The 23725-nt window shown below is 50.9% G+C and overlaps 9 protein-coding genes across 9 annotated transcripts; 2 read left to right on the forward strand and 7 right to left on the reverse strand.

Annotated features, from left to right (window-relative positions):
- Window positions 1–529: 529 nt before the first annotated feature.
- N7515_008055 (GFA family protein) lies at window positions 530–1113 on the reverse strand (the record flags this gene model as incomplete). The annotated part of the gene is made up of 4 exons (XM_056668799.1): window positions 530–780; window positions 842–905; window positions 962–1008; window positions 1062–1113. 4 exons carry the CDS (start codon window positions 1111–1113, stop codon window positions 530–532), a joined length of 414 nt encoding a protein of 137 aa, XP_056518629.1.
- An 872-nt stretch (window positions 1114–1985) lies between these two features.
- rlmA (SRF-type transcription factor RlmA) lies at window positions 1986–3871 on the reverse strand (the record flags this gene model as incomplete). Its single annotated transcript, XM_056668800.1, has 3 exons — window positions 1986–3536; window positions 3596–3752; window positions 3816–3871. 3 exons carry the CDS (start codon window positions 3869–3871, stop codon window positions 1986–1988), a joined length of 1764 nt encoding a protein of 587 aa, XP_056518630.1.
- Window positions 3872–5734: 1863 nt separating this feature from the next.
- Window positions 5735–9155, forward strand: N7515_008057 (DUF1708 domain-containing protein; the record flags this gene model as incomplete). The annotated part of the gene is made up of 6 exons (XM_056668801.1): window positions 5735–5924; window positions 5991–6148; window positions 6208–6301; window positions 6355–6583; window positions 6641–9021; window positions 9076–9155. 6 exons carry the CDS (start codon window positions 5735–5737, stop codon window positions 9153–9155), a joined length of 3132 nt encoding a protein of 1043 aa, XP_056518631.1.
- A 614-nt stretch (window positions 9156–9769) lies between these two features.
- Window positions 9770–10540, reverse strand: N7515_008058 (ThiJ/PfpI family protein; the record flags this gene model as incomplete). The annotated part of the gene is made up of 2 exons (XM_056668802.1): window positions 9770–10390; window positions 10466–10540. 2 exons carry the CDS (start codon window positions 10538–10540, stop codon window positions 9770–9772), a joined length of 696 nt encoding a protein of 231 aa, XP_056518632.1.
- A 656-nt stretch (window positions 10541–11196) lies between these two features.
- N7515_008059 (putative sucrose transporter) lies at window positions 11197–13320 on the reverse strand (the record flags this gene model as incomplete). Its single annotated transcript, XM_056668803.1, has 8 exons — window positions 11197–12089; window positions 12141–12253; window positions 12311–12500; window positions 12553–12624; window positions 12677–12743; window positions 12798–13042; window positions 13096–13121; window positions 13223–13320. The coding sequence occupies 8 exons, from the start codon at window positions 13318–13320 to the stop codon at window positions 11197–11199; spliced, it is 1704 nt and encodes a 567-aa protein (XP_056518633.1).
- A 186-nt stretch (window positions 13321–13506) lies between these two features.
- Window positions 13507–13740, forward strand: N7515_008060 (uncharacterized protein; the record flags this gene model as incomplete). The annotated part of the gene is made up of 1 exon (XM_056668804.1): window positions 13507–13740. The coding sequence occupies one exon, from the start codon at window positions 13507–13509 to the stop codon at window positions 13738–13740; it is 234 nt and encodes a 77-aa protein (XP_056518634.1).
- A 1881-nt stretch (window positions 13741–15621) lies between these two features.
- Window positions 15622–17477, reverse strand: N7515_008061 (glucose-6-phosphate dehydrogenase; the record flags this gene model as incomplete). The annotated part of the gene is made up of 7 exons (XM_056668805.1): window positions 15622–15734; window positions 15791–16447; window positions 16503–16587; window positions 16641–16838; window positions 16904–17254; window positions 17312–17332; window positions 17388–17477. The coding sequence occupies 7 exons, from the start codon at window positions 17475–17477 to the stop codon at window positions 15622–15624; spliced, it is 1515 nt and encodes a 504-aa protein (XP_056518635.1).
- A 1659-nt stretch (window positions 17478–19136) lies between these two features.
- N7515_008062 (class I adenylate-forming enzyme family protein) lies at window positions 19137–21024 on the reverse strand (the record flags this gene model as incomplete). The annotated part of the gene is made up of 5 exons (XM_056668806.1): window positions 19137–19561; window positions 19613–19734; window positions 19781–19875; window positions 19925–20667; window positions 20721–21024. 5 exons carry the CDS (start codon window positions 21022–21024, stop codon window positions 19137–19139), a joined length of 1689 nt encoding a protein of 562 aa, XP_056518636.1.
- A 294-nt stretch (window positions 21025–21318) lies between these two features.
- Window positions 21319–22826, reverse strand: N7515_008063 (uncharacterized protein; the record flags this gene model as incomplete). Its single annotated transcript, XM_056668807.1, has 3 exons — window positions 21319–22312; window positions 22368–22601; window positions 22651–22826. 3 exons carry the CDS (start codon window positions 22824–22826, stop codon window positions 21319–21321), a joined length of 1404 nt encoding a protein of 467 aa, XP_056518637.1.
- Window positions 22827–23725: the final 899 nt, after the last annotated feature.

Consider the following 23725-nt stretch of genomic DNA (forward strand, 5'->3'; position numbering starts at 1 on the left):
ATCGATAGCACCACGGGAACTGCGGAACCGCTGCCAGGATGATCGATGTCTCCGAAGGTGTCCCTTTTTGGACACAAAATCTTCAAGAAGGAAACCGATATATCAAAAGAGGCGAAACATTATTCCCATGTCCATCCTCCGTGAATCTGTTAGTCCCCTTGAAAGAAGAAACCGCTTTTACGGGTTCGGACAGCCAAGCGCCTTGGTGGCTCATCTCGACGTTTATCTGTGCCTTTTAGCTTCCCACCCCTTAAAGGCACAGATGATAGTTAACCAAAGTCGGCAGCCCGTCAGCTCATAGCTCATCGAATGTCCAAGTCACCTAGCGTTGTGATGTAAGCAAACATGTGCAACTGAGCCTCAACTCCGCTACAAAGACTGCGACTATGCAAACATCACGCGTGTATTATGTATACTTTGCCGGTGTTACTAGGTACGTTAGCAGGAGTTCTCAATACCGCAGTTCAGATGGTAACATGGTTAATGTTATAAATATCATCACGTCAATATCCCTAAGTTCTAAATACACTCAACCAAACATCGGCTCCTGCTTAGCACCAGCAACAGGAGCGAGGTAACTAGGACGGTCCTTAACATAGAACTCAATCTCAACCTTTCCTCCGAGGTTAGCCTCGCCTCCGTCCAGGGTTCCAGCCTTAACGCAAGTCATGTCAGGCATGACCTCCAGCTCGGTGTAGAGACCTGAGCCGCAGGTAGGGCAGAAGAAGTGCTTGTTGATCTTGCCACTCTTGCCAGTAGCATCGTAGGAGTTGGGTGTGCCTATATACACGGGAGGAAATCAGAGGCTTGAACATTGGCGAGTGACAAGAGATGTGTTTACCTTTGGTGACCTTGACGCTGGCACGGGGAACAACGGCGTTGGAGGTGAATGCACCGCCGGTCCACTGCTTAATATTAGATATTGTGCTTAGGGTTGGGTTTGAATGAGCTGTTAGTTCACCTTTTGGCAGTCGATGCAGTGACACAAGGCGGACAGGTACTTGTCAGCTAGAATGTCGTTAGCTTCGTAACTAAAGTACCCAATCGGGATTGTATCATACCCTCAATGGCGTAAGTAATGCCGCCGCACATGCAGCTTCCCGTGAAAGTCATTTTGTAGATAAAGCGAAGAATAAGCTTGTGAATAGTACCTTGGGGGAATCGAAACAGAAGAAGCGGGGTTAGCTGTATTTAGGTGGCTTTTATAGTCTCGGAGAAATTGCCGGTGTGTTTTCCAATCATTGGACCCATTTTTATCTTGTGGAGGGGTCGAGGTACTCCAAATGATTCCTATTCAGGTAGGTAAGTCATGCAGCATGCGGAGATTTAGGGCTTGTCGGTTGTATGCGGGGCAAAAACTAATCTCCGTGACTCACCTGCCGTGTACATCTGCCGTGGAACAGGAGATACATGTACTACTTGTGGACCATGACGTCTCCTCACGCTAGGACTTTATGCATAAAAGTTCCGGCAAAATTGAGCTTAACTTCGCGGGGCAGGCAGAGACAACATTGGCTTCATTTCCTAGAAACCAGAACCTGCTTTATGTACATCATACAAAAATCGAAAGCAGTAGAAGGATAAATCCAACGCCAGGTCTCTAGAACAAAGAACCAAAACGCAGCATTAGAAGATCAAAATAAGAAAGAAATGAAAGTAAAAGTTGACACAAGATAGCAACTGGTATATCACTTAGAAATCCAACGTGAGAGAGATCAATGAAATAAGAAAGAGATAAAGACATAAGAAAATGGCGAAAGAAAGGATGGAACGTCAATAACCGGGGTATAGAAAGGATACATGACTAGAGGCGTGAGCGGACTGGAGATGGAGGGATTCAAATGCCCCCAGGGCAAAAGGAGTTATAGGGTACTGACAAGAAAGTGCGGTTCCAAGTCCAATTGGACAATCCCTTGGTCAAAATGCCAGCACTTGAAGGGGGGCGACTCTCCCCTAGAAGAGAGGTGAGCCCCAGCCAGAAATCATCAGGGTTTTGGTTTCTTGTTTGCACTTTCTCCAGTGGACCCACCTTCTGGGCTTTTTCTCTTCTTGTCATGTTCGTCTTCTCGAGAAAAGCTGGGTCCACTTTGTACTGCCGGCGTCGGGAAGGTGAGAGGACTGGGCAGCATGTTGGAGTCAGGGCCGGAGCGGCCAAAGCCCCATTCGGGGAAGAAGCTGGAAGGTGATGGGAGGAGGGCGTCAGAAACGAAGCGGCTAGGCAAGGCTGATATGGGCGTCTCGATGTTATTCGAGTTGTTCCCATTGTTCTGATTTCCGCTATTGCTGCTGTACGAGTCGTTTCGCGTGGTGGCAACCGGGGGAGGCGGTCGCGCAAACGGATTGGGAGGGCCTTGGGCGCCCGCACTCAGTATTGCACCGGCTGAGGGGGATGGAGGGGGTAGAACCACACCCGAGGGGCCATTCTCAGAGTTCCCTTTTGGGGGCGTGGAGGTTTTATTCCCAGCAGAATCGCGTGATGAGTCGCCTGTGGCACTGCCTCCCTCTGAGGGTTCGCTAGGAATCTGCACCTTCAACTGCGGTCTTTTCGATGGCAGCGGTCCACTGTTAGTTCGTGATGGTGGTTTTATATCCGATGTCGACGCAGTTAACCCTGCACGCGGAGCCTCCGTTGCTGCTCGAACAGGCATTGACTTTGGACCAGAGGCTTGTGCTGCTGTCTCTAGCTTAAGGGAATGATTGTCATGGGATTCATATGATGGCGCCCCAGCTCCGAAATGACGGGCGAGGACAGACCCTCGGTCATCAATCGGCGTGAATATACTACGCGACTTGGACAATGACTTCATCTGAGGCGGCGATTGATTGTCCTCCGCCTTCATCGCACCCGAGGAATCATCTTGTGAGTGAGTTGCGGCGGGCCGTTCTTGATGGCCATCTGGCGCGAATCCCGGAGGCATGGAATTTCTCCCATGTTCCTGCATGTATGCCTGCTGCACCTGTTGATGGGACCCAGGAGGCATCCCTACATGATTGTGCTGTTGGAAATGCGCTGGGCCCTGGTGCTGCGGTGGCATTTGCTGTGGCGGCAAACCGTGCGGATGCATAGGAGGCGTCCCTTGATGTCCCGGTGGGTGTCCATAGTGTGCAAACTGTCCCGGTCGAGGCTGATTCATTGTGCTGTGAACATTCGGGTTGTACATAGGTGCATTTGGCATATATGTAAAACCACCATTTTGAGGAACCGGGGGCGGAGGCGGCGGAGGTGTACCACGTTGCTGTGGGCCAAGATTCGAGCTCACTCGGCGGATATGATTCCGTGAAGAGGGGCGGGAAGTGCTTTGTGACTGTGGTGTACCATGGCGTGTCATAGCATGATGGATCGGTGGGGATGCGGAAGGTGCGTGATTCATGTGCTGAAACGCAGGCTGGTTCTGGAGGTGAGTGGGAATGGCGGGGTGATTTTGCTGGATTGCTTGTATGTCCTCGGGGGCGGGTGACGCTTCATCTTCATCGTCATCATCGTCTCGCTTGCCCGCAAAATCTTCTGGTCCTTTATGCTCGTGGGGAGGGCCGAACTAGAACAATCACGGTCGGTTAGAACCTTTTCACGAAGTACCAAACAAGTATTACCCACATATTGATAGCGACCGAGAGCATCATGCATGTCGCATGATGAATACTCATACAACTTCTTGTTGTGACCAAAGATGATGACGGCTACATCAACGGAGCAAAGAACAGCCAGCTCATGCGCCTTCTTGAACAAACCTCCCTTTCGTTTCAGGAACGTGCTAAAACCGACAAAAAATATGATCAGCTATGACCAAAATACTCGACTAGAGTGATTAACTCACACTGAGCGATTGCGGTCATCTTTGATGGCCTTGATCTCGATTTTTCTCCGGCCCATGATGGATTACTACGGGCGCACCAAACGCGCACCGACAGCAAGACAGGCTAAAAAATGGCACAGCGAGCTGCAGAGCGACTTGTGAGAGAACTCGCGCGATTAGATGAGATTACTCGAGATGCAGAATCGACGCGACGGTGATCCTAGTCGCGCGGTGGCACAGAGTACTGTATGTGAAGACTATGTCACCTCTTCAGTTGGAGTCAACCTGGGTGGCGTGACTAGTCAACAAAGAGCCCTGAACCCGAGAACTAAGGTCTTTGGCGCAAGAAACCTTGTAGATTGGAGAGGGGGCGGGGGGGCAGGACGCGACTCGAACGAAACAATGACCCCTCGGAGTTCAAAGAGAAAAAATGAACCCGAGGAGAAAGTTTTAGGAGGAAACAAAGAAAACAAACAAAGATCCAAACGAAGTCACGAATGGGTGCGGAGAAAGGATGATTGACGATGCAGGAAAGGTTGATTCTAAAGATAGAATCGAGGAGGAAGTTAGAAGAATCAATCGGCTGACTCATCACCTTAAGCGCCGTTGATCTAAATTTATCCCTTTAGTCTCACATCAACACGGCTAACGAGTAACCAGCCACTACTGAGTGTAGGTGATCTGGTTCCTGCAGTGGCTTGTCACAGTGGGGCTATATCCTTTCCAGCTCCCCCATTGGTATTTTTATTGACTTTTAGTAGTTCTGGAGATATTCCGCGGGTATTCGTTCTTTTGGCCAGTGGGCGTCGGATGGGTCCATGATGTCAACCTGGGGAAGCTCAGAGCACGGATGTAAGATATAAGATGTGCTAGATCGAGGTAGATTCAAGATCTACGGTCCTCTCCTACAGTTTGGGTATAAACTCCTACAGTCATTTTGCTCTCCATCTTGAACCCAAGTCTTAACCAGTTCCAACTACCCCGTGACGCCGCCAACCCTACCTCACTCCATTTTCCCCTTACTGCGTATAAAGAGTAAAGCGCCAGATCTTAAATCTACGATTGGATCTGATATCAAAATCATCTACGCCTTATATAAAGAGTAGGAGATAATCTCGACTCAACCATGTGCCCTATTATGGGCATACACAATTCACTGAATTCAGGCTTCCCGCCAAATACATTCATAGCGACTACACACAGTATTTGGAACTGATTGGTTCCAGCACGGAAACGACCGTTTGACCAGTCGTCGTGATCGTCGCTCGGAGATTGGGCTGATAGGTCTTCCGTATGGAATGTTGGACACGTTCGACCCTCGAAGATCAGGCCGAAACCATCAATAACCTTGGATCTCCCAAACCCAGTTCACTGAGTTCAGCACAAATGATCACCGAGAGTATCATTCATTGTCAATACTAAAGAGAACAGTGTCCCACTTTTGACACTCAATTTTATTTGGTGGATCGTTGCTTTTGTGTGGGCGGCCATCAGTCGAGACTCGCGGCTTAGTTTCCTTTACCCCTGAGCTTCGTGAATTGCTTCCTTGGTTTCTTCCCTCTCAACTCTTTCGCTTCCTGTTCCTTTCACTTCTACTCTCTCTCTTTTTTATTTTCTTTATTTTCTCGTTTCTCGTTCCTCCTGGTTACCCACCAATCTAGTCTAGAAGCACAGACAATCTGATTCCAGACCAGGAATCCTCTTGTCCCTGCTGTACCGGGGCTGCAGGACATCCCGGACCTAGACGTTTTTATTCATTCAGCTTGGTCTAAGTCTAATTACATGTCGGTTATCTGCATCTTTGTCTGCGTTGAGAACCTCAACTAATCTTTTGTTGACAACCGACAGAAGCAAAAAAAAGCGGACCCCCCCAGTCTCTCCCCCACAGTCCGTTTCCTGACGCGCAAAGTCAATTATCAGCGGTCACAGTTCCGCCCAAAATGCCCTTCTTTTCTCGTGTCTTTCGGGGCAAAGACTCCACCGCAACAAAGAAACAGGCCAAGCCTACTGCGGCTGTAGACCTGGTCCCTGCGAAGCCCAAATGGACGGATGCATGGCAGCGGACAGAGGTTGCGCCGGAGGAAGTCCAAGACCTTGTAAGAGGGTGTGTGCATGAGCTCAAGGCCCGAGGTAGGTGGATTTAAATCCTGCGGGATGTCATTTTGTTATTTCCGGAGTGCTTATCATTCGTCACAGCTCTGGATACCCCATTCCTCCTCCTACCGTTCCGTCCCAGCTCCGATCCCAGTGCAGCCCGCACGTTCATTCGCAATTACTTCAATCAATCCGTTGAGAAGGGCTCCCCTGTAAATGGCGATGATTTGACGCAGGAGCTCCGGCTCACTGAGCCGATGGTGAGGAATAATGTCTTTCTAGGGGAATAGGAATATGGTCACTAACGGCATCTATGCAGGTTCTCTGCAGTGTGATGAAATGGTGCTGGAGCAGACTCCCTGGTGGTGTTGTCACCTGGGAGGCGTACGAAACATTCAAGATGGGCGAACATGGTACACGATTCTGAATGGAATGCGGGGAATGTCCGCGCTGATAAATGTCTTAGATTCGGATATGGCCCGTGATGCCTTCTCGACTTTCATTCCGATTGGCGGTGATTCCGATGCGCGCACCAACATCATCTTGGACTTTTTCGACCTCCTGGCTGCCATTGCGGCGCATGGGAAATCCAACGGGTTGGGAGGCCGCAAGCTTTCCCGGTATGCCGGATGGTGGGCGTTCGAACATGTCGATACAGGCAATGGCTTCGAAGCTGCCTATAAAAATTGGGCTATGTAAGGGATTCCCATTTCTCCGACTATTCGTGGTCTTCTAACATGATCGCTTTCTAGTGCCGCCGATGCTACCAGTCACTTGTTCTTCGCCTATCTTCGCTCATTGGCCCCCGATGTTCCTCGTGGCGTGAGCGGCATCTCCTCGCTCCCCATTTCACTTCAGTCCCTGGTTGAGGCGACCGAATATCCTCCACAGACCCCCACTTTGCTGCAGGTTACGACTACCAAGGTAGTCATGATCGTGGAGAATGTCTCCCCGACGCCATTTGCCTTGTTGCGACGAGCTAGGAACTTTGAGTACCGCGACGACGACTGGCACCTGCAGGAGTTTGCCAACTACGAGGACCCCACCACTGCGTTGACTGACGAATGTCTCCGCGTGCTCAAGTGCATTTCATCGGCCAACCAATCCAGCGTCTCAAGCACCAAGCAGTCGACCAGTCTACGTGATGCATCTTGGTCTCGTTTCGAGGATATTGGATTCGGTGGTTCCATCGACTCTGACCCGGAAGACGAAAATGATGCACCGCCGGCAACCGCAAAGAGTGGAACTGTGGGGTTGAACATCGCTCCTAAATCTGGAACGGGTGACCTTGGCCGCCCTACCACCCCCTCGTGGGCAGACTTCATGTCCTCCGGGTTTGCGGAAGAGAGCAACCTGAAGCCCAACGTGGGTCCTCTGCTCTTGCCCCCCGATAAGGTTCTCCCTCCCATTGCCGCTGTACGTGGCCAGAGCTCTCAATCCCACAAGCGCTCCCTGGATATCGAGCCGGCTCTGGAGCCAGCCGAGTTGGCGAGCATCAACACCTTGGACATGGATGACTCTTTCTGGTGGGTCTGGATCAGCAGTTTGTCAGATGATGAGCCAGCTGCCCGCAAGGCTGTGTTTGGCAGGTGCGCCCTTCTGGAGACAATCATTCGGGATACGAAATGGCTGGTTCTTGAGGAGCAGGTGAAGGGCGCAGCCCCTGAGCCCGAGGCCGGAGCTCAAATTGTTGAGAAGAAGCGATTCTTCAGCTTTGGTAGCAAGAGGGGTAAGCTCAGTCGCCGCAAATCGTCGGCTAAGAAGGTCGACTCCATTGAAGACTCGTACAAGCGGCCCAACAATGCGGGTCCACAAAGCAAGACCAGCATTGGACCCGACCAACACAAGCGTATCCAGGCTGCCGCGGCTGCTCTCCAAAAGAAGCACCGCGAGCAAGAAGCGGAGGCGAAGCAGAATCGCGCAGACGCCGCTACCAACCGTTCCACCAAGACCAATTCCGTCATGACCCTCCAGCCTGCCATTGTGGACGAGGCTTCCCCAGCTATGAAGTGGACTAAGAACTACGACAAGGGTGCATTCCGGGCTGCGTATCTCAGTGACTCCCGCGCAGGCACTGGCCATGTTGAAGAAATCCGGAACACACCTGAGCCTACCTCCAATGTGTCCGCGGAGAAGACTACCACGCCGTTGCCGCCTCTTCCAGATAACACCACTGAAAGCGCTCCTGTGCCACCCCCTAAGGAAACAGCAACAGCAGCGATAGCTACTCCTCTTCCCCCTTCTCCTAAAGAAGCGCCGAAGAAAGTCGTCAAGGTTGCCACTCCCGAAGAGGAAAAGGTCGCCGTGAAGCCTATCGTTGTTGAGCAGCCCGTTGAGCCTCGGGAATCACTAGACGACTCAGGCAAGAAGCTGAAGAAGAAGACCGGCAACTCCGCCTTCAAGAGCATGTTCACCGCCAAGAAGAAGCCGGAACAGCCACAGCCTCCCATGAAGGACATCGGTTCCAAGGAAACCTCTGCTGTAGCGGCTGCCCGTGCGGCTCTCGAAGCCAGAACGAAAGCGGCCCAGGAGTCCACTCCCGTGGTGAAGAAGAAACCTCTCCCCAAAGAGGCCGCTGTTGCGGCTACTACGCCCGCAGTGGCTGAACTTGAAACCCCCTCAACACCTCAGCAGGCTGAGCCTTCCGTCGAGCAATCCGAGACCAAGCCCGCGAGCCCTACACAGCCCACAACCATCGAAGGTAACGGGGCGCCGCCAAAGACCAGACGCGCCGTGGAATACGAGGCTCTCTCACGCGTTGCTACCCACGAACGCGACGCGGCCGATCAGGAGTTCTCCAAGTTCGACCAAGGACCCTTGACTGACCAACCTGCTTTCGTCCCCGAGGACTCTCCCGTAGAGCCTGTTGTGCCTGTCGAAGAGAAGACCGAGCTTCCCCAGACTCCTGTGAACGGCAACGGTATCCATCCCGAACCCGCCGCCTCGCCCGCGGCAACCGATGCTACACAGGACCGCTGGAAGGCGATCCGTGAGGCTGCTGCCCAGCGTGCCGCAGCCGCAGCTGCCGCCGCCCAGGCGGAACAAAAACAAGAAATAGAACTGGAGAGCGAGACCAACACCCGCACTAGCCAGTCAGAGCGCACCGATGAGGGAGACACCAGCGGAGAAGAGAGTAAGTATTCTACATCTTCCAAACGGAAACTCAATACTAATTGTCTTCTCACAGCAATCGAAGCTCGCGTCGCTCGCATCAAGGCCCGAGTAGCCGAATTGACCGGCGGTAACTCAGACGAGGCACGGCGTTGATCCGCACACGACATTCCCTTCATTCACCCTGATCATTCTCCCTGGCTCTCGCATTCGCTCTGATGATCCAGGATGTACCTTTTGTTTTAATTGTATACCCTTCTCCCGACCAGCCGTTAGTCGTGTCTGTTTATTGAGCGCGGTCTGATGAGTGACCCAAAGGTCCCCATGTCCACACCTTGGAATGGGCAGACTGACGAATATCGCGATACGATTGATGGATTTTGTTATTGACATCTATGCCTCTTTTTTACCTTTTCTTATTTCATGTTCAAAGTGTGTTTCTGGCCCTGTCGCCGATCTTCGTCCCGACTGTGATAAATATCCTCTGTCCTGATTTCTTTCTCCCCATCTACTGACTTTGGGCTATCTGCTTTTTTCTTTTTTTCTGTCACTTTGCTCTATTCCCCTTTTGCTGTTATTGATTCTGATTTCGCTGCCAATATGGAACGTACTTTTTGAAATTTGGAAGTAGTGTGCTGCTACTCTACATGCTGAACTCCTCGACTTCATCCTCCAACATTAGAAACCAGAGAAAGTAGCTATAGCCGCAACACCCACATTCTCACTTCCCATTTCCATGGATTATACCAAAACAAAGAACACCTAAACCTTCAAAGCCTTAAGAATCGCCTCCCCAACCCCCTTCGCCGAAGCCGGATTCTGCCCGGTAATAATCGTCGACCCCGTCCCAGCCGCCTTACCAACAACAACCATCTCCCCCAAGGCTCCTTAGCCTTAACATACTTGCCGCCCGTAACCCTACCCAGCTCCGTCTCAAGCATAAACGGCATCTCCTTCGAAAGGCCCGTCTGATCCTCCTCCGCATTCGAGAAGCCCGTCACCGAAACACCGTGAATAAGCTTCTCACCGGACGGCGCAGTCGCATGCAGCAGCACACAGGGGCCATGGCAGACAGCCGAGACGATCTTACCGGCTGCCGCGAAAGCCTGGATGAGGGCCAGAGAGGATTGATCGTTGGTTAGATCGAACATGGGGCCGTGGCCGCCGACGTAGAAGATGGCGTCGAATTCGTTCACGCGGGAGACCATGTCGGATAGTTTGTGGGTGTTTGTCCATAGCGTCTTTTGCTCTTTTAGGAAGGTTTGGGAAACTGCGTCTGATTCGAAGGCCTTTACGGAGGCTGGGTCGAGGGGGGCTTCGCCGCCATTTGGGGAGGCGATTGTTAGGGAGACTTTGTTGTGGAGGACTTCGTGGGGGTGGGCGAATTCGGGCTGTGTTTACTTGTTAGTGAGGGTTTTGGGGGGTGGTTATGTGAATTGGAGCTGGGGTTAGATGGAGCTACGTACCAGATACCAGCCGGATGGGTTACCGTTGGGAAGCTTGTTGTAGGAGGTGAGAACGACGAGGACTTTTGGAGTCATTTTTGCTGGTTTTGGTGGTTATTGAATATAGGATGGAATTGTAGATGTGGGAGACTGCAGGATTGGAGAATGAGATTGATATGAATTCAACTGCTTGAGGGGCAATGGAATGCCTTTTATGTACCACACTTGATGATCTCCGTTTCCGGTGTTTTGGGAATGGATCAGCGTCACTATATCACAATCTCGTCACTTGGTTGATTCATCATTGGATCGAGCCAATTAGATTGCTTGGAGAATAGAGCCCTCGTGTAGAGCTACCGGAGTATGTACGGACTACGGGCTCACGGAGATAAGGAACGGCGTAGCTGATCGACCTCGGGATGGGCAGATCGCAAATATGGAATGATGTCATTAGATGGAAGATACAAAGTTCGACCATGGCATTAGGTTGTAATCGGCAGGTCTAGAAGATCTAGGTAGAAGGTTCATTATTGCCCGTGTGTAGACCAGCTCATGACTTTTAGGGTTGAAGAGTCGAAGAGTGTAGGTGATACACAGATTCCAGTACTGTACATTAGGTATATGCTCTCTTTCTCTCTCTCTGTACACAAGAAACAAACATGAATCCCAAGTCAGACACGCTCGTATGCAATCGGGTATCGAGCAGAAAATCAAACAGTTCATCGCAACGATCGTGATATTACAGCTTCCACTCAAAGTATATACCTCAAACGCCTCGTAGCCTCAGCCGCCACAAGCGCACTGATAGCCCCAATAAACAAACAAATGGCAATAGCATTCGGCCGATCCTTATCGAGGTTCATCCACTGCGTATCATCCGGTTTATCCGGCGCCGGCTCCTTGCCCGGTTCCAGAATACTGAAAACAATCCAGCTGATGAACGTGCCCACGAACTGGGGTAGCGTGGTATACACGTTCAGCACGCCGAGATAGATACCAGCCAATTCACCGGTTGACGGGATATTAGACGAGGGATCTTCTTCATCTGTGTCGCTGTCGAAGGAATCATCCCGGTGGTTCAGCCTGAGGACATCGAGCTCGTTGTCAGAGGCTGCGTTGCGCAGACTGGCGGATGTGATCATCGTCACGCCGGAGCGGGAGGCGGGCACGGCGGGGGAATAGCCGCCCATGGTTAGTCGGTTTATTTCGACGCCCATGAAGGCGAAGGGGGCCCAGCCGCTGATTGCCCAGGGGATGCCGCAGACTGCGACGAGGAAGGTTGCGAAGCTGCGGGAGTGGGCTAGTGGCGCGAAGATCATGGTTGCGGCGAACATTATTTGCGAGATTAGCCAGGCGGTCTGGAGGTCGGGGCGGACAGAGGTGATGGCTTTGAGGACGCCGGCGAACCCGGGTGGTGGTCGGGGGGTGAATTTTGTGCGCTTGGTGTCTGGGGACTGGATGCAGAAGGGGAGGAGGACGGAGCTGAGGAATGTTATGGATGAGAAGACTGTTAGTGAGAGACTGCCTACGCGGCCGACTTCGCCGAGCATATCGGTTGATTTGGCCATGTCGTCTTTTGGGACTTCGTAGCGGAAGTAGGTTTCGCCGACCCAGGTCGTGCTGTAGAAGAGGAAGGGGAACCAGCCTGGTTGATGTTAGTGTCGTTGTTTAAAGTAGGGGTAGATCATTGTCATACCAATCCACGCCCAGAATTGAGCCCAGCAGATTGCTTGGATGCGAGGGGGCAATTCAAAGGTGGTTTTGAACAGCTGAGAGAGGACTTGGATAGCGCCGGATTTTCCATCATCCCTACGATCACGAAAAAGTTAGTCGATGGAAATGATATCGATTGCAAGATGAACGCACCGTGCTGTGATCAGAACTCGCTCTCGGACTGAATATGAGGTGACTGCGACGGCAAACACTAATAACATAGCAGCGATCACTGTCATCTGCTTGAACTGCGTATCTCCTAGGAAGGTGCCGAAGATGCTGACGGTATTAATTGCGCCGACAATATATGCAAAGAGCTGACCGATGGCACACATTCTCCCAGCTATACCATATGTTAGCCTTGCTCGGGTTGAGGCGAAAGGGACAAACCATACCCCAGGCGGATCCAGCTTGCTGCGATGGAATAGGCAATGTATCCACAATCAGACTGCGACAACATGCTTGTACTAGAATAGTGTGAGCTTCATCCATTGAGACCAGGAAGAGGCAGCCACTTACCAACGTTGATGGAGAAGTCCACCGCATAGATACTCAAGACGGCCAGCGCAATCGTGCCATTCTTCGCCTGTTGAACGTCAATATTAGTTCCCATAATACCAATAGACCTTCAAATACATACCTTTTCCGGATCCTTAACGAATAACCCAACAATCTCCGACGTCCAGCCAAGAACAATCAGACAAAAAGCGACGACCAGCGACCCAAAGACCATGAAAGGTCTGCGCCGACCCCATTTCGACCGTGACCGATCCGCAATAACGCCAATAAGTGGCTGGATGATCAATCCAGACAACGGACCAGCAATCCACACCAACGAAGTCTTAGACTTCGTCAAACCGAGCTGAAGAAGGTAAGGCGTGCAGTCTAAACCACGTTAGCAAAGACGCCTCAAAGGGATCGAAGTAGATTGCGCTTACAGGTCATCTCAGTGCCCCACGTGAACCTAAACTCAAACGGAGTCAGCCATGGACATACAAAGGTTATCCCCGGAGTTCCAGTTCCTCCATTGCCTCCGAGGTACAGCGCCAGGGAAGAAATACGCACTGCAGTCCCAGTAGACTAAACGTCAAAAGCGCCATCCTCGTGGACTCATTCCGACCCTTGATAGACGGCGTCCCCGCCCACCTCGCAGCCTGCGGCATTGCTGAATATCCGCCTGCTAACTTTCATGCGCTCAGTGTCCTTCACATCCACAGCCTAATTCGTAGAAAAAAAAAACGTAGGAGCCTAGCAGCCGGACCACCAAGTCCAAAAGGTCCACTAAGTCCAGGTGTGTCTAGATGCGCAATTCGTACTGGACACAAAGGGTACAGTCCAGCAGATCGGGTATGACTGTCGAGTATCCAAAGAGAGTCCGATGTGTGTTTTATGGCTTCGGAAAAGGTGTCGCGTGCCTTCGGGAGACGCTGGGACTAGAGCTCGCGGGGGCCGAAATCGCGCACGGTGCCTTCGGAGTTTCGTCGCGTCGGACGGAGGGTCCCGTCGCGATGGAGGCTAGCAATGAGAAGGTGCTGGCGCTCGCGCTGGTCAGGGAGGTTTGGATTGTCTATCAGAAATTCTAAGTGAAAGAGAGTGGCTGTACTGGTCGAAGAAAGGAAGAAAATCCGTATTGGCCTGAGCGCCTCTATGCGGGCCCCCGGCCTTATTGATTCATTTTAATTTTGTGGAGACCCGCCCTTTTCCATATACCGAGTCCGGACTTTTTTGGTCTTGACATGGCTGGCCCGGACCGGGCTTTTGATTGATGTCTGTATACGGCGCTGTTTTCCAATTGACACGAATTCATTTCACGATACAAGACTTCTTGACTGTTTGCAGTCCTGCAGGAGCTCAGCCTTATGTCAGCGGTGAGGGTGAACGCTGTTGGCGCTGATTGGTCACTTTTGATGACGTAACTCAGACCGGGATGGGATCCCTGAATGCCAATTATAGAAACAGGGGATAGGCAGAGCCCTAGTATGGGTTGGGATTGCTTGACTACTGTGTACTATGTACGGAGTACTCCGTAGGACATTGGGAGATATTGATGGAAGGCGACTCTGTGTCCAAGACTCCAAATCTCGTGCCTAGAGACAATCAAGGTCAGCATAAGGTTATCAGGGGGCAGGGGGGCTTTGGCGCCCCCCCGGGGCCCGGACCCCCAGCCTCTGTTGCTGAGCGTTAGCTTCATCCAACTTTTTAGACGCCAGTCTCAGTCCGTAGGTCGTTACGATTAAGTATCTCATAGTTACAGTTATTGGCGCTGCTAATAGAGGTATGTCAGTTATTGCTCACCCTCGATGTTTCAGTTTAGCAGCCTAGCCAGCAGCGAAGATAATCTTTCTACTCCGTGCTCTGGACAATGATACTACTAGTTAGCTCTAGGACTAGACCCCAGGAAGCTCTTCGATGGCATCACCTGCGCTGGTTCCATGTGAAGAATCATGAGGCCCTGATACTAGAGGCTATCCCAGAAGCTGCAGGCAATACTGAAAACCTTAGGAGAAGCCAGGACCATCATCTGCGACCGAACCAAAAACTAGAAGTCTAAGACTCCGTGGGTAAGACGGAGTCTTAGACTTCCAATTTTTTGTTCGGTCGCAGATCATTGTTCTGCTTCTCTAGGCTTTCAACATTGCTTGCAGCTTATAGTCTAGGAGGGCGTCGTGATTCTTGAAATGGAATCGGCAAGGTTGCAACGCGATTTCTGCGAGAGCACTTTCCAAGAGAAGATGTAGGAGGTAGGAAGTTCTATGAGACGAACTGAAACTAAATACCCCTGACTCTTAGCCCTAAGCCCTCAGCTAGTGACATCACATGATTGAACAGTGAGGTCCAATGTGCGTTCAGTGAGTGCTTGTGACATCACTGATTACTTACTGTAGCCGTGAATCCTGATGAGAAGGATCAAGGAAGTTGGATTTGCAGGTTTGCACGATAACAGGGCCATTTTGTGAACTGTGAGCACTTAGCCGACGGCCCGATGCTTACACAGTAGCCGATACCTACACAGTAAAGGAGCGCATTGCCATACACAGTAATGATGTATCGGTCTAACCCCGGGCTCACATGCAATCGGGAAATCCCCGATTTATCAAAAGCTTGAGTCGTTCAAGGCTAAAGGCTAGTAAACCGCTTTTCCTCGTCATTACGTAGAACCAATGTGAAGTCACTTTGCATTAGTTTGTGAACAAGATCATCAGATCATCACCCATTGATCAATGGCAGGCTAATCTGAAGTAAAACCACCACAGACAGAGCCAAAAAATAAAAGCGTAAATTTCTTTTCATTGCTTGCATTTCATCCAATCCTGATATAGAATTGGTTTGGAAAACCTAAGTATCACAATATGACACGACTCCTGCTGGCCGACCACCAACCTAAGTCGGAAAATAAAGATTGCATTCCTTTCCATATCCGATCCGCTTCCCATAATCATCGTAAACAGCTATATCCCGAGCACCTACAACCGGTTGGGGGCTGAGGTAGTCACTGGCCATTGGTAGCCAGCGGCGTCGCTGAACTTGTACCCATATGAAGCAGTGAAGTCATCAAGGACGGCGGGTCCACGGGAGCCTGGGAAGAAGTAAATTAGCTATGACTCAGGGTTGAAGGAAAGCGGAGCGACTCACCGTAAGGGTATTCCATGGGGATGATCTCCTTGTTGTCATCCAGGTAGTGCAGGAGGGGAGAGAAGATGCGCCAGCTGGCGTCCAACTCGTCGTCACGAACAAAGTTGGAGTGATCACCCTTGAAGGCGTCCAGAATCAAGGACTCGTAGGCCTCAGGGATCTTAAGGTCGGAGAAGCGGCGGCGGTAGGTCAAGTCCAGCTCGGTGACCACCGTCTGCATGGAGAGACCGGGCAGTTTAGAGTTCATCTTGATGTAGACGGACTCGTTGGGCTGCACACGGATGACGAGCTCGTTACGGGGGATGTCCTTGAAGATACCAGAAGTCACATCCTTGAATTGGATGCGGACCTCGGTCTTCTGTTCGTTCAGGGCCTTTCCAGCCTTCAGGATGAAGGGGACACCGTCCCACCGCTCGTTCTTAATGTAAGCAACCAGTGCGCAGAAAGTCGGGCAACGCGACTCCTTGGGCACGGTATCGTCCTCCATGTAACCGGGCTTGCTGCCGTCGAGGGAGCGGCCGTACTGGCCAATGATGACGTTCTTGGGCTCAATGGCGTCCATGGCGCGCAAAACACGTACCTTCTCGTCACGGATATCCTCGGATGAGAAAGAGATAGGACGCTCCATGGCGAGCAAGGTAAGGACCTGCAGAAGGTCTATAAAATGGTCAGAACGATCCGGATCTAGCCGACGGTGTTGAAATATACGTACGGTTCTGCATAACATCACGGATTATACCGAACTCATCGAAGTAGCCACCACGACCCTCGGTACCGAACGGCTCCTTGAATGTGATCTATACCTGGTGTCAGCAGCTGAATACTGGGATGAACCGATTGGATCCCATACTTGAATGTTATCGATGTGGTGGCGGTTCCACGTAGCGTTGAAGAACTCGTTGCCGAATCGCAGAATCAAGATGTTCTTGACCATCTCCTTACCGAGGTAGTGGTCGATACGGAAGATCTCCTCCTCCTTCCAGTTGGGCTCGAGAGCCTTCTGGAGGTCGCGCGAGCTCTGAAGGTCTTTACCGAAGGGTTTCTCGACCTAGGAGGAAAGAAAGAAATATCAATATGAGGCTCAGTCTGGCTCAGCTGCTCGGAGGAACTCACAATAATGCGAGCGAGACCGCTCTTGGGGTAGCAGTTGCGCTTCAGCTGCTCGGACACGGTAATAAACACACTGGGTGGCAAAGCCATGTAGAACACGCGGTTTTGCTCCTTGCTTTGACGGTCCTTCTCGATACCCTCGAGGTGCTTGTTCAAGTTGATGAAGGAATCATCCTGGTCATATTGGCCGGAGACGTAGGTGCACATCTTGCAGAATTGGTCTAATTGCTCCTCGATCTCCTTTGTGGGAACCTTGATGTACGAGCGGACGCGCTTAAGGTATTCGTCATGGTCCATCTTTGTCCGCGCATAGCCGACGATCTGAATATCCTTGGGGAGGAATTTGTTGCGGAACTATTGCAGAGTGTTAGTCGACTGAACGGGGAATGATTAGTAGATTAAAGCACATACAAGGCCGAAGAGTGCAGGGAACTATGCAATAGTTAGTATATGAAGTCATCACATCCGAGCGGGAGGGGATACGAACAGTCTTCTTCTTCGCCAAATCACCCGATGCGCCTAGTACCACGATGATGGTATCATCCTTAAGTTCGATGGTGCTGAATGCGATATCCATTGTTAGTTGTCTGAAATTGACCGAGGCTGAATTCGTAGTTGACGGGGCAATTGAGGGGCTGGGCTGGGGGAGCTCTCTGCGCAGGAAAAATATATTGAGAGCTTCAGAGACAGAATTGAAGAATATCGAGATGTAGTGCAAGATCGAGTCCCCTAGGCAGGACAAATTGAGGTTGAAATGGATGAGGTCGGTGGGCTCCCGCGGAGGGGGAGTGATGTCAGAGACGCAGGAGGGGGAGGTGGAAAACTCACCCAGCATTCTGGCGCTCATCGCCATGATTGATCGTAGTCATTCTTGCTCCGACCGCTTGAATACACAAAGATGAAGAGGTAAAATGGAATTGAGGGGGTAAAAAAAAGAAGAGGAGAAGATTGTTGGAGGCTACGGAGTAACAGGATCCGGCGGAGTACTTTTTTTAAAGAGGAAGTCACTCTCTCACAGCTTTTGGTGGGGCCTGGGTATGGTAAGATTTATGACTTCAATGTATTAAACCGCTTTTTTTGCCTTAACTATGACGATTATTTGTCTTTCCTGTTTTTCTCTACTAATTTTATGTACTCCGTAGTTATTTACCTACTCGTAGCCTCGCAAATTGCCTATCCTACTATGTAAACCTTTACTCTGATCTTCACTTGACTTTGAATTTCGTTCGGATCTCACAGGTCCGGTCTGACTTAGTGATTTATGATCATGACCCCGCGCAGATTATCGTTAATTATATCCTAGGATCGGGCTCGGCCTCGGTCTCGGGTTGGTACATCGGAGTCATCAAGCTTGTACGACCTCATGTCGCTCCCGGTCCACAATGACATTTCAGTGATAACTCAGTCCAATTATCCTTATACTGTGTATGGTCCATGGAGAGGGTACAAAAAAAAGGGTGGTCATCTGATAACCGATAAGAAATGCAGCTCACTTATCAGGTGGATTCACACTGCCTGAACAGGCTGAATTGAATTGAACCGACTGGTAGACTGGCGTTTTCACAAGTCTATTGTACTGTGCATTATCCTGTACTTGAATAGCCAGCTTTCTGCTCCGCATGTACATTGATGTACATTGATCATGCATATCGAGAGCAGAACTAGCAGAACTACTGTGTACTGCTTGAAGTGACAAACCTCATTATCTCATAACATCACTAATTGCCAAATCTCCGGGTGTATCATATTCAATACAATACCATGAAGAGTTAGAGCACGCAACTTCATCAGAAATGTCTACCGGTGACCGAAATCGTGGGGATGGATCGGCGAATTTGTCATCTCCGCGGCCCAGGCGGATTCTATTTTCCCGTGAAAAGACCAACTTTGCTTAACTCCGGCTCTGCCGATGGTAAATGATGGAGGGGCTGCCGGCCATATTAACCGTTCCTACTTAAGCTTCTCCTCCAGACCTAGCAGTAAGCCCGGACGGAAACCTAACTAGCGTTGATCAACCTTACACTCTGTGACTTGAGATGAGCCTGGACACAGTGAGTACAGGAAGTAAAGCAAAGAGGACAAAAAGATAAAAGGGCCTTCGTCTTCCTGCTAAACATGTTATTGTCTAAATATTTTGAACATACAGTGACAGTATGTAGAAGGATTGAATAAGATGACTTGGCCGGAACTGCAGATTCTGCCAGGCGGAGAAGCTATCCGCCTGCGGCCTGACAGCTCACAAACCTCCCCAGTCAAACACGCGTGACGAAGCAGTCAGATCAAGCTGATTCCCCCAGTACTCGACACCTTCCACGGCATATGGATCCGGTATATACTCGGAGATCTGGAAGAACTTGCGGAGACACTCCCTCTTCAACACCTTCTCAGACGGCGTCAACGGGACTTGTCCCTCGTTCTGAAGAACCCGCAAGAGGGTAGGCAACTTGTACGAAGCCAAGTTTGTCGCAGCGAGGTCGTCGCGTATCCGCTTCAGGGTAATGCTGTTACCCTCTACCTTTTGAAGCCGCACAAGAGCGGCTACTAACCCGCCGGCTCCGTGGTCTTTGACTGGAAGGACGTGCGCTTCGGCGATATATGGGAGCTCCAGGAGTAGTCTCTCTAGCTCGGGAATGGATATCGTGTATTCGTGGAAGCGAACAACTGTTCTGGTTAGCTACTCCCATGAGGACAGGGGGTATGGGAATACCGTACAGTCGGATGAAATCCTTCCGTCGAAATAATAATCGTCACCGACGCGGTGGGCTTGATCGCCTGTTTTGTAGAATCCCTCCTCGTCAAAGGCGGCACGAGTGGCTGCTTCATCGCCAATGTAACTGTTCCGTGTAAGTGAGATGGCTAGGAGATGGGAGATGGTCTTACTGAGAGAACCTGATTGGGCTTTTGACGAGGATTTCCCCATGGTCACCGTGGGACAGCTTTAGAGTTCTCCCGGGGATGACTTTACCGATATAGCCCTGATGATGTTAGCAGGCATTAGAGATGGGAAGAATACCATACACACACCTGCTCATAGACTGAACCAGGGGGGTTGATAATGACACCTCCACCCATCTCAGTAATCCCGTACCCGTTGATGATGGGCATACCGGTCAAATCAGCAAAGAAGCGCCAAGTGGACGGATTCAGCATCGAGCCGCTCACAATCACCCGCTCCAGCTTCTTCGCCCCGTCGATATATTCATTCCGTTGTTCAGCCGCAAGATGGCTGATATTGTCCTGGTAGTACTCCATCAAACGTCTCAGCATCGTCGGGGAGATGGCCATTTCTGTGGCTCTTCCTTCCCTCAGCACTTCCCAGAACCGGGCAGGAGGGGCTTCACTCTTCAGCATATGCAGGTTTTCACCGATAAGCACACTGTCGATCAGTCCTGTTCCGCCTACCCAGTGCGGGGGACAGGATGCGAGATAGAGCGTTGCGGGTGTTATATCTTCTTCGAAATGGAACATCTTCCTGGGGAGAACAACACCCTTTGGGGGCCCAGTTGTGCCGGATGTGAATAGAATCAGGCAGCCAGCTGTTTCTGGGAAGGTCAGCTCCTGGTTGATCTCGAGTTCTGTCGAGTTGGAGGTGGTCGCTATCGTGGGATCCGCTCTTGTGAGGGTGATCAAAGTCGCCCTTTGGCCCTCATTTCGGGCATGTTCTGTGAAAGTCGTGGCCATGTCAACCGTTCTCTCCTCAGTCAAGATATAGGCTGCCTTGACCTTTTTCAGAAGGTACAGCGCCTCGTCCGGATTTAGCCCCGTTGCTATCGTGGTTTAGTACCATATTATCAGACTAAACCGATAGACAAAGACTTACATAGAGGCACACATATACCCCCCAAAGCCACAATGGCAAAGAAGCTGATAATAAAGCTATATCCACTATAGGCCAGAAATGCAATTGATCTGGCATCCTCTCGCAGACAACCCTGCTCGTCGAATGAAGCACTCGGGAGCTGCTCTCGCAGGACCTCCCGCAGGTGGATAATATCATGGATCAAGTCGCCATATCTTGCATCAACGTCATATTCATCGTGGAATAACACGCCCGGCGACTGCTTGGCCAGCCTGCGAAGCTGGTCGAAAATGGGGTCATTTGGAAAGCCCAGCTGGGTCTGCATCGTGAGTGTTCTAGCAAGAATGAGCAATTGAGGAGACGCCAACAGCTCAGTAGAGCTTTCATAAGGGGCAGACCGCTGTTTATTAGCCCTCTGGTTGCTAATGGAAATCAAGATTGGTTTCAGCTCTTGTTGACAGTGGCCCAGGGGGTCCAGCTCAATCGGTTTGGTACAAATCATATTTCAAAAAAACACACTATTGAAATACCAGAGCAGATCATCTTAGCTTAATTCTGGTGGCTGGCTGACTGTGAACATTCTATTCTGCCTTCTCTACGGACTAGCCCGTTCCTCTATTCACTTCCTAGTCAAGTCGACAAAATTCATCACCTTCCTACCCGTCGTACTGCGCATAAACCCGCTAGAGTCAGGCAACAGCTTGAGCTCAAACAGATCCTCGTTGCACTGGAATACCTGGAAGAAGGTCTCAATTCTCCGCGTTAACTCCAAATCACTGATCTTTTCAGCTCTCGAGTCTCGCAGCAGACGAATTTCAAGCACAACGCTAATCTCCTGCGTGTCCGCCTCGCGATACCGCCGAATGATCTGGTACTGCAAAATGCCCCAGGACTCGGTCTGGAACAAGCGCTGCACGACTGGAAACTCAAAGTATTCCCCATACCAGTCGAAGCTGATGTTTCGGTCACGGCCGTAGACGCGCGCGACACGGAAGTGCGATGCATCTTCGGGCGTTAGTTGGGACTGGATGGATGCGGGGAGGGGGTGAAAGGAGGCAACATCGCCGCAAATGTAGCGTACAAGAGGGTTACGCAGACGTTGTAGGGAGGTTTGCACCACGAGGCCCTTTTCACCGTCCGGAACAGGCGCAGTCGTGGTATTATCTGTGTGGTCTGGGTCGAGAATTGAAGAGGGGAGGATTTCCAGATGGATGAGACGATCGTCATATAAAAAGTCTTCGTAATTGTGCTGCGACGCGCTCTCGGTCATCTCGCCTGTTGCAATACCCCACGGGCCGGCCTCTGCACTGCCAATCACAGAGGAGATAACGAGGTTGGGGAAGACGGATTTCAGGAAACTGCGTTGTGCGGGTGTCATAGGCTCCGAGGTGTACAGCGCTTTGGTGACCTGCGTCTGCAGCGTGTGATTTTGTGCGTCCGGCAGACCGGAAACGTATTGCGCCAGCTGGACCAACTGCCCTGCATCGCCGGCGACAGCGTTGACGCCGAATTGGGTAAGCGTCTGAGCCACCTTTTCAAGGGACATTTCGTTTCCCGCGCAGAGGACTGTGGCGCCGGAGGCTTCAAACACCTCTGTCATGAGGTCAAGGGCTCTGGCTGATATTAGCCATGAAGGATTAACCACCCCAAATCAGATCGAAAACACACCGGTAGAGATTCCCTACTACGTGCATTGTGCATATCCAGTCACCAGGACCAAGAACCCCGCAGGACCGCATAAATGAACCAAACACGGCGCGCTGCTTACGAGTTTCAGTTGAATCAGTCGCAAAGACCATAGGCGGTCCTCCTGAACCTCCACCTGTTGTGCTGATGTACGTGCCACGTCGGTAGCCATTGCGCGGGTCTTTATCGAGGGTGAGGCGTGCGATTTGTGAATATCTGGACAGTCAGCAGAGAACAATGGAGGTGGATGGACGAGATGCAGTACAGTTGCTCTTTGTGGGTTAGAGGGAAAGATAACAATCCGCCATTGCTTGATTCCCTTGCCTTGGCGAGAACAGAGGGCAATTCCTCACGAGTAGGAGGATAGACAGCGTCAGAGTAGAAGGGATGAACACTGGCAATGGCCAGCACATCGGAGAGAGAATAACAATCGGCATCCATTTTGAGCTTTGGACTTTGAATATAGAAACTCGCGCCACGGACATTCAGAGGTGTTTAGTTTTAGACCTTAATAACATTTTCAAACTAATCGAACACCACTGTGCAGACCCATCGACAGTAATGCGCTAGTAATTTGCATAGAGATCAGCTTCATTCAGCACTCCAGCTCAATAGTTAGGTGGATTGAGTCACGGGTGACATTTTTCACCCATTGCCTTCTAGGTCCGATTGGCCAAACCCAAACCCACCATGAACCCACTCAGATTTTCCGACTCAGATGACAGATCTAACCCAAGGAGGTGGGAGGTTTCCAGGTCTGTGAGACTGTGAAGACCCTCTCGATCTGACAATGTTCTGCGGAGACATGGGAATAAAATACCAATTCCCGGTCTTAGCCGATCAGACGATAGCCGAGGTGCCAAACAATGAAGATCGGGTTCCCCACAGATCGTCCCAAGATCAAGCCAAGATCAGACCAAGATCGCAAAATTGTGGGTCCCTCCATCGCCTGAGGGTCCTCATGCAAGCACCCGAATAGGACCGCCGTGACAAATGGCTCAATTTATTGATTCCTAACTACGGAGTATGCATTGCTTCGTCCGCGTGCAGAGAGAATCCCTTCTCTTACCTAATGGAATGGATTGGAAATCCCAAGTGCAGGGCAACTCCACATAAAAAGGGGAGCTGAAGTGCAGGTGCCGTGATCTGAGATCTAATGCTGATTGGTCGCATGGAGTGCGCTAGCTCATACAGCCCACTTGGGGCGCTACTGTAGGTAGGGCCGAAGGGATGTAGATCCACCGAGATCCCTCATCAAGCCACTTCAGGCTATCGAAGGTAAGTCGCTGCAGTCTCCACAGTAAGGAAAGCCCTAGCTGATTCTTATTGCGGTGAAGGTT

This window comes from Penicillium bovifimosum, assembly GCF_028826915.1.
Source record: "Penicillium bovifimosum strain IBT 22155 chromosome Unknown utg000006l_segment0_segment0, whole genome shotgun sequence".
Taxonomy (NCBI): domain Eukaryota; kingdom Fungi; phylum Ascomycota; class Eurotiomycetes; order Eurotiales; family Aspergillaceae; genus Penicillium; species Penicillium bovifimosum.